The following is a 9,340-nucleotide window of genomic DNA, read 5'->3' as shown; positions in this document are numbered from 1 at the left end:
ATGTTCAGTGACTCCTTTCTCTGTTGAGAGCATCTTATGACACCTGTTACAATCCCACGAGTGGTCGTCGTCCAGATGCTTGTCAATGTCTTTCTGTCCTGGAAAGGTCTTGTCGCATTCATTACACTCGAATATGTAGTCTGCTTTCACATGCTTGTCGAGGTTTTGTTTTGTCTCATAAGTCTTCTCGCAGTGATCACAGGTAAAAGTGCTGTCCTTGTCCACACGCGGAACAACTCCTATGCATGTTGGCCAGTCCACGATTTCAAAGTAATCCTCTGGCGTGACCATCCATAGCAAGTGACTTCTCGGGTGAAAAGTTTAAATATGGACTACAAGATAAATCAAAGATAAGGAATGGTACAGTACCCACTTTCCGGCCACTCTATACTATTTCCAAGATTCCAAAGCCTCCACAACCCCACGGATCCTCACACGGCTAACAGGGTTGATCTCAGTCATTTTGCGGATGATTTCATCCGTCGTAGTATGGCCAAGCTTCGCCCTGGCACGCTTCGTAGTTTCTATCCATTCCAGCATACGAGCAAGGGCTTTGTGGTTCGGACCGCCCACTTCCGCAATCATCCATTCAGTGGTCCTCTCTGGGAGCGGTAGTAGCTGGTAGAGGAACAGCATTACAACGCCCAATGCCCACACATCGCCCGGGAAACCGCGGCTGCGCCTTCCCGTTGAAAACTCTGGCGGGATATACCAGGGCGTGCCCGCCATACTCACCCTGGCGGAATCCTGTTCGCCATCACTGCTAAGACCAAAGTCGATGAGGACAGCGCCGCGGGAGGTGCTATAAAGGATTTTTCCTGGTTTGATATCGTTGTGCACCACGCCTTTGCCGTGAACGTGGTCTAAAGCCGAGCTTATATCGCGGAGCACGCGGTTGGTATCATCTAGCGAGCCGGAAAAGTAATTGTCGGTTCGCCGCCAGTCCCTCTGCGCCAACGAAGGCGCATTGATATCCTCGACGTACAGGCTATGCAGACGGGCGTCCAGCCCAAGCAGTCGCACGATTGTGGTAACGGCGCGGTCACTAGTCTGGCTGTTTAGCTTGGAGTGGATTTTGGCTTCGCGCAGCCACATTTCGGCTACGCCCAGTGTGCTGTGGCGCCCTTTGAGCAGGGTTTTTGCAACCACTTGGGTTTTTTCGGACCTGAAAATGGACACCAATGCCCTCCAGACGGACGAAGCACGGTTTTCAGACAACTTTTGTACTCGTGCGATTGAATACTCCTCATGGACGTTTCCCCCGATTACTTTGATGGTTTGGCTGGGTACGAGGCTCATGAGAGGATGGGGCGATTGGCGCATATGAGGAATCCCTTCCACGCGAAGGTTGTGAATCTCGCCGCCGGCATCTCTCACTCGTTTTGATGCATGGCCGACGGTTGAGGACGGTGAAGCTCGTTTCCCTTTTGAAAACTCACAGATGCTAGCCTCTTCGGGGAGGACACGACGCGGGAGGATGAAGAGCTTGTTCGAGCAACTGACGGCTGGTGCAACTAGATCCCATACCCCGGGGTCCAGTTCCGCTGTTACCGCGGGGTATACAATGATCTTTTGCTTACCGTTGTTCTTGATGGCTTCAATGGTAGTTGAACCTGGGTTATTGCTTAGTGTTACCTCGTCGGTTGACGGGTCAAAGAAGATGTCGAACACAATCCGGGCAGAGCCCCCGATACTTATTGATATTTTGCATGCAATGTCGTGTATCGATTGTGCGACTGCCAGGACCCTGGCCATCTCGATGCTCCCCCCCTGACTGTCACCTCCAAACGCAAACTGCATCCATTCACCACACAAGGCGCTCTCACGTTGGCCGCCTCCCGATAGACCAATTGGCTCCAGCTCCAACGCATCTGGGTCCGACGGCAAAAGGAGTAAGCGAGTAATCTTGTCGTTTTTGTCTAGCTGCAGCTCCGAAAAGCAGTCAGGGAGCCGAAGATTGGACAGCGGGTCAGTGTGCTGTTGAGTCTGCTGGTCCTGTTGCTGTTGTTGTTCAGCACGGGTATGGCACGAAGTCACGACTTCAGGTTTGTTGGTAGAAACCTGGGCGGGGATTTGAGGAGCTTTGATATCGAGCACCGCCCTTAGATGCTCCTGATACGAAGATTTGTCGGTTGAAAAGGGGTTTGTTGACTGTGTAGCGTATTCCAAGCCGGTCACCTGTTGCTGCTGTTGTCGATCCATTCAAATTTAACATGAAAGTTCTAAAGGCTTGGTGCGCAGGAAAAACTACGTTCACAAGCCAGGCAGAAACAAATCCGGACAGGCAAGGAGGCCCATGCAACCTGAATCCATCGGCAGAAAAAGTGGTGGGTGAGGCAGGTTTCTGCCTCGTGGGCGTCCGCGTTTCCTTTTACAGAAGTTTTTCTTGTTCCAAAGTTATTAAAATATATAACAGATCGATCGAGGAACGAGTTTGGGGTTGGCTGCGGCTGCAAAGTTAAACTTCTCGGAGCCACTGTCTGGACAGACCTGCGCGCCTATCTTCATACTCGGAACAACCGCTCGAACCATTGTCTGAGATCAGTATCTATCCAGTGACCCAAAATGCGCAATACAGCCAGAAGTTTGTATAAATCACGCAGATTCGAAGTGCTCCCAATCGAGATTTCATATACCAGCTCAAATGCCTCGCCACCCCTATTGCAGACGAACGCCAAATTCCATGCATGCTCCGTAACCAAGATAACTGGCATGGCATCAGGAAGACGGATATCATCGGCGCAGCTATCCACCCAGGCCTGGACTCTCTTGTACCATGCGATTGTCCATAAAGCAAGTTGAATGCGGCCTTGTTCGGCTCCCGCAGCAGAAGCCTTGGTCTCAACGCTTACACCAATCGGCCGCAGAGTCAGCGGGTTGTATGTGGTCTGGTTGACAGATAAATCTGCTGAAAGGTCGCTGGCATAAATATGCTCTTTGATTACTGCCAGTAGAGTCGAAGCAGTATCCAAAGTCAGGGCAAAATCTACCATCTTTCCCCCGACAGTATTGCCAGAGCACCTGATCGACCCGGATTCTGACGCTGAAATTAAGGGCCCTGGCGAGATGCGGGTGATTGGAAGCCATTTGGACTCAATTCTTGCTGTTGTGATCAAGTGGCGAGAAACACCACGGATTGCGGTCATTGCCAGTTTGAGCAACGGACCGTGAACCTCCAGGTTCCATGTAGCTTCAGATACCTTCTCGCTCGAGCACTCTGCTGCTAGGGTTTGGATTTCAAGAATTCTCTCCAGCTCCCGCTCCGCAACCGCGCCACCAGTATCGGCTTGCTGTTCAAACCAGCCAGCGGGCCATTCTCTTTCTCCGGCAGCTTGCATGATATCGTTGATGGCTGATTGAACCTCCGCCGGCGCAAATGGGTCTCCATAATGCATAATGTCCTCGATACGCTTATAGATAGTGAGCATACTAGGGGGAAGTTGTTTTTTTGGTGCTGTAAGCGGAGTGAGTGTTGTGGGTATGGCTAACTTCCGTAGGTCGTTCGTCTTCTTGACCGGGCTCACAGAGCGTCGCCTCGGGGTCAGACCGGAACCAGATTGACTGGAACCGGAGACTATCGACCCCGAGCCTTGGGACTGACTTGCACTTGGGCGAAAGGCAAGCGACGAAGGCAAGGTATGGCATGGCGGGATGCCACCTCTCTGTGCTCGTGGTGTCGGGTCGTCAATCGCTTCGTTTGTGATGTCGCTGTCGATTGAGTTGGCAGTGCGAAGAGTGATTGATTCAGAATCCTCGGAAGGCATGAGACGCCTTCGTTTCGATGGAGATGTGGAGGGCGGTGTTAAAGGCATAGTGATTTTGTGGTCATTGTATTTGTTGAGTTCGTCGTGCCTAAATTGCTCCTTCGATTCTTGAGGTGCGGTAGCGTCGATCCATGAACTCACGCGACACCACAAGCAAATTTGAGACGGTTCGGTTACAAACGACATCGTTGCACAAGTTGAGAATGTGGCGATTGATGCGTCGGAATGTTTGGATGCGGTGGAACGACAGAACCGATGATGGTTTGTTATGAGTGGTTCGGGTTGTTGCAGCAACCAGTTAGTGGGTCCAAGTGAACAAATCATATCATTTCTGCCAAATCAAGGCGATTCGGCCACAGCCACTCATTACAATGTACTCAAGTGGGGGACAAAGTTAAATTGACCGCCAACAGGCCAAATCACGACCATTTCTTTAAAACGTTGCCCATTCAATACGCCATCGATAACGAGGTATGGTAGGAACGTGGGAAATCAAGGCCTCACTGCGTGTTGCCGCAAAGGGAATGATTGGGTATCCAGCCGTGATACCATGGCTGGTGAAGCCCGCATTGCAGGAAACTTCCAATGAGAAATGCTGCAGATGATGCGGAGAAGTCGGTTCTAGATAACGATAAAGTGCACAGCTTGGGAGAAGCTAATGCAAGACAAAAGGCGGGTAACAGCATGCTCCATTCTTTTGCCTAAACCGCTAAACCCAACTCGGAATCAAGTGGGAGAAATGCCCGCAGGAGCAGTCCATCAAAGACTGGGATTTCTGTCCTGGTTTTAGCGGCTTTTGTTGCCGCTGGCCAGAAAATATCGTCCGCCTTGCACTATGAATTCTGGCGACAGCTGCTATTCGCCATTGATTCATGGGCTCAATTCTCTGCCCTTCGGTCGCAAATGCAGGCGCCCAAGCGACCCGCCGTCACCAACAGCAACGGACGCAACCTTCGCCTGCACCCGTTTGCCGTAAGCAAGCTGGCTACCTCTAAATGACCTTTCTGAAAGGCTAAATGCAAATCTATGGCATTTGAGGTTTCCAAGGATAAAACCTGGGAAATCCAATCCTAAAATATAACTCCTGGAACATAATGACCATTGCAACCAAAACCATCATTCGGGTATCCCAACCAACGAATAACGTGCGTGAAAATGTCACCAAGTGGCTTGATTGGCATCTTGAGGGAAAAACAAAATGGCAAGCGGGGTAAAGCATCTCCTGATCGAATCACAGGCCGACGCAAGGTAACAGTTTACTGCTCCACTTGCGGCGCTGCGGGCAACTTGGTGAAATGAGGGGGCGCGACATGGATAAGATATGCTTCGAGTGTGTCCACCAGCGGTTAACCTTTATTGGAACTACTCAACAAACTAGGTTGGACTAGCTTCAATTTGGGGAAAGCACAACTAACGGAAATCAGAAGCCAACAAATCCATTACGACTCAAGACGGACTGCAATGAAAATATCTCCTAGACCATTGTCTTCAATTTATCTAGTGGTAAATCATCGTGCATGACCAATTTTACCGAACTTTTGTACGTAAGGATGGGGTTTACGTTTTCAACTTTACCGGCTGCAGCATTACAGCATAATTGTAACAGGGGATTTTGTTGGTCAAAGCCACGTGGTTGAAGGCACCTCATCTACTACGCTCTAATCTCGTTATGCCAAATTTCATCAGCTGTCACAACCATGTTTGTAAGATCATAGCATGGCTCGAATCGGACCGCAAACTCTGTACCAAATGCGCTGTCCAGCTCGACCTCCCGATCATGCCTCTATCCCGCTTCAAGAACTTACCACACCGCCAGTTTCGCCGTCCAGAACAAGCGGTAAAGCGACGCTGTCGATAAGAGGACGCTATCTACTCCAAGTCCGACCAGAAAGGCTGCAAGTCCTGCCGAGAGGCCCGTTGATGTGTTGTTTCTGGGAAAGGCTGTGCATTTGTATCAGAAAGAAGGAAATTCCGCCCAGCGGACAATAATTGCACGTTCGCACCATCAACGTGAGCCAGTATCACCATGTAATTGTGCCCGTTGGGGCGCGGGATGCACTCAAGAAGAAGGGCCACAGATTGCAGATGCCCTGCTTGAGCTTAAGGGGATTCTCGAGATCTTCGACAGTGTGGATTTATCTTCAAGTGAAGAGGCATCGGAGGCAGCATGGGTATGAAAATGTACGGGCCGTTGCTCAAACCTGCAACCCAGGGGGCGGCATAATGTTGCAAAGCTGTGGTTGCAACGGCTGCCATGACCAAAATCTAGCTTCCATCTACCCGCAATTGAATATGGGCCCCTTCTGAACCTTCGACTGCATCAAGCGAAATTTACGAATTTGCTTCAAGCGCGTCTTCATAGGGTAGTGGTGTTTGTGGTGGGTAGATTGCAGCATTGCGATTCACAACTGTAGGCAAAATGGTGGATTTAGCGATTGTGATGCATATAGATTGATGCCTCTGCTAACTAAAATCACTGAACTGATCAGCTAAATGGACGATCCTAAGGATCTTTCTGTGAATCACTCCCTATGCGACCGGCTGGTGTTCCGTCATGCAGGTATTAATACTAACCATAAATATACGGCCTGGTTCCGACGGTTTGCAGCAGCTCGCGTTGTGGAATGCGGCAAGGTTCCATCGAATCCAAAGATGGACCGATTCTGTTTCTTCCCATCAAGGATGCAGCCAAAGCATCGACCTGATCGAGGCAGTTCCGGTATTTTTGGCGCTCCTCAAACGTCAACCTGGCCAGCCGTAGCAGCCGGGACGGGCTGTTTGGCGAGCTTAAAGCCAGGCCCATGGCGATTGTCGAACGAAGACTTTTGCGCAGCTGTAGCAACCCTATTTTCATGGAGAGACGCTATGTTCTGGAGGCCAGTTTGGTGAAGGCTGATAGCTTTGAAGTCTCCAGACAGCTGCTGTAAGGATTTTTCGCTAAAATGACCACCAGCTTGCTTCAGCCTCATCCCATCGCCTTGGTTCTTCCCGTTTATCGGTTTACCATCTGTAGAGACCATGAACTGGATTGTGTCGTCGCCTTTCGCCACATTTTCAATGTTGCTTACTCGTAACTCTAAAGCCGCGTCAACATTAGAGCAAAAGTTTAGGCATTGCTTCAGAGTACGAGCTTGGGTTTGGAGGTTGTCGAGTGAGGTCTCCTGATCTGATGTTGCCGTTGTTGAATCGGTGCCCATACCGTCAATAATCCCCTTTCTATGCTTTTCAAGCTGTTCGAGCGTGACACGCATATGATTCATACAGCCATCAAGTCCTTCGCTGACGAGCATTTCTGAGGTTGAGCCACTGCCTTGGATGTTTGGGGAACTTCTGCGGCCCCTGAAGAAATCGAGCTGAATCTTTTCGATTTCCTGGGAAAGCGACGCGCAAAATGCGATACCCTTCTCCGTGCTACTTTGCTCTTGTTCCATTCGTTGACGGATGGCCGCGTGAGAAGTCAGACCAGTGGTGTTGCGTTCAGCCAAATCCTTGAGCTTCTGCTGGATTTGATCGAGATGAGCCTCTAGATTGACGGTTGTAGTCGCAATTAAGTCTCGACAGGCATGAATGGCTTGAGTGCTATTGACAGATGCGCGGCTGTGGATGCACTCTTGTTAGCCAGGTTAGCGGAAGGGTGACGGAATACTGACAGATTGGCGAAGCTTAGTGCGACGCTGACGGTAGAGGTGTATCGAAGTAACTGCTGACGAAAGCCTTCGATCCCATCGCCACTAAATTTGAGCCTGGTCCAGTCGCGGAGGCTTGTCCGGCTGGCGCTAGACCGTGAGCAGAATGTGCGGAGTTCAACTTCCGCAGCCTCACATGATTGTTTGCACTGATTGAGTGTGAGTTCGAGAGCAGTGAGGTCCACTTCAAGATGAAGATCGCTTGTTTCTGAGAGGTCCTTTAAAACTGAATTTAGACCTGAAAGCTCTGCAAGGAGTTGATCGACTTGCGGGAGGTAGGATCTGAACTCTTGAATCGTCTTGTAAAGTTTGCCACCAGAATTAAAGGCAAATGTAGCCAGGGTCAAAATTCCGGTAGCTACTCCTAATTCAGCCATTGGAATAAATGGTTTCACTGTGGAGAGATGTTAGGCCGAAAACTTTTGAAGAAACTACGAGACAAGGGCAGACTAACTTCGGGGACGGAACGTAGGGGATGGGAAGCCGGTTTTAACTAGAGGGCCTTTGGGCAGCAGAACAGTGGGATAGGCTGTGGGACCAGAACGTACTTTTGGCGCACCGATTTAGCGATGGGTCACCATCGGTTTCGGGGGCGGGGTAGCGGGGCTTGTCATCCATCTACTTACGAAAAGGATCGGGGGTGGAGACATGGAGGTTATACCATGCACATTTATCTGCTGCTGCGTTATTTGATTTAGTTTGGATGCCAGCAGGAACGAGCCTAGTTGGCCATGTGTTCCTACCTTTTTTGCGATGTTGAGAAGTCGCTCTGGGTTCACGTCATACCATCGTTTGAGAACTTTGACCATGGACGGTGAAGAAGAAGCCAACGATGCCGTCCCAGCGAGCCCCTCAATGCCAGGGGTCCACAAGGTGAGCCGGGTTCATACCCCGCCGACTACGAAACCGCGAAACAGTAATCAATCAAATATTGCACTGCAGGCTGTGGTTGCCAGGCTTGTCTTGGATTTTACCGTAGTCGATATACGCTTATATTAACAAGATGTGCATGCATGCGGAGGATATTATTACGTTGCTGTTGCGTTGCTGTTGTGACCTAAAAATAGGCTGTTTGGATCAAAAGCAATAGCGTGTTGATCTATGAATATAGCTGGGGCTATTGAGCCATACCGACGCCCATCAGTAAATTCAATGAAAGATGATTGTCTGAATTCTCCTTGCTCGAAGGAAGTGTGCTGATGAGCAGGAACTGTCGCCTCGAAAACCCTGATTGAGATTGGTGAAGCAACCTCGCTTGTAGACTGCGCTGCAGGAGAGACAAGTTTTACAAATTTGCAACACATGTTGGCGGGGCCTTTACGCCGAGCGCGTAGGTCCGTGCATCAAACGATTGGTTAGTTTGAGCGTTTCAGACAGGTTACCCCTCGCAACGTGCGTACGAAATACAACACTCCGATCAGGCCTCAATCACAAACGTTCGTGTCACGACACGAACGTCCGAATCATAGTTGCACCACAACCTATGCCCCCATGCGTCATGAATGAACTAACGAGTATAGAAGAGCTACAAAGGCGGCTGCGAGAGGCAGAGCATCGCGTAGAGGAAGCAGAGAAGGAACGACAGGAGGAACAGGAACGCGCGGAAGCGTTGGAACAACAAACCCAACCTACTACACTCGACGATTACATCGCTGCCTGCCATTCTTTGATTTTCTCCAACTTCAACATTGAACGGAACCGGAAACTGACCTCGAAGGGACCCATCACCAACCCGCGAAACAAATGGTGTCCCACGCGTATCCAACCATGGCCAGACTTTATTCAGCACCAGAGAATAATGTTCGGCACAATCTACGACAGCGTTCCCACCGACAACCGTGTTTTCGAGAATCAAGCCTTCCTCTCTGGTTAGGAAAAAGCATTTCAGTG

The 9,340-nt window shown here is 50.1% G+C and overlaps 2 protein-coding genes across 2 annotated transcripts; both read right to left on the bottom strand.

Annotated features, from left to right (window-relative positions):
- Positions 1-390: 390 nt before the first annotated feature.
- PpBr36_11031 (uncharacterized protein) lies at positions 391-3,950 on the bottom strand (the record flags this gene model as incomplete). The annotated part of the gene is made up of 2 exons (XM_029898137.1): positions 391-2,001; positions 2,511-3,950. 2 exons carry the CDS (start codon positions 3,948-3,950, stop codon positions 391-393), a joined length of 3,051 nt encoding a protein of 1,016 aa, XP_029743537.1.
- A 2,549-nt stretch (positions 3,951-6,499) lies between these two features.
- Positions 6,500-7,827, bottom strand: PpBr36_11030 (uncharacterized protein; the record flags this gene model as incomplete). The annotated part of the gene is made up of 2 exons (XM_029898136.1): positions 6,500-7,361; positions 7,415-7,827. 2 exons carry the CDS (start codon positions 7,825-7,827, stop codon positions 6,500-6,502), a joined length of 1,275 nt encoding a protein of 424 aa, XP_029743538.1.
- Between the last annotated feature and the right edge of the window lie 1,513 nt (positions 7,828-9,340).

The sequence above is a fragment of the Pyricularia pennisetigena genome (genome assembly GCF_004337985.1).
Source record: "Pyricularia pennisetigena strain Br36 chromosome Unknown Pyricularia_pennisetigena_Br36_Scf_12, whole genome shotgun sequence".
Classification (NCBI taxonomy): Eukaryota; Fungi; Ascomycota; class Sordariomycetes; order Magnaporthales; family Pyriculariaceae; genus Pyricularia; species Pyricularia pennisetigena.
Note: the sequence above shows the minus strand (reverse complement) of the source record. Positions and strands in the feature narration are given on the sequence as shown.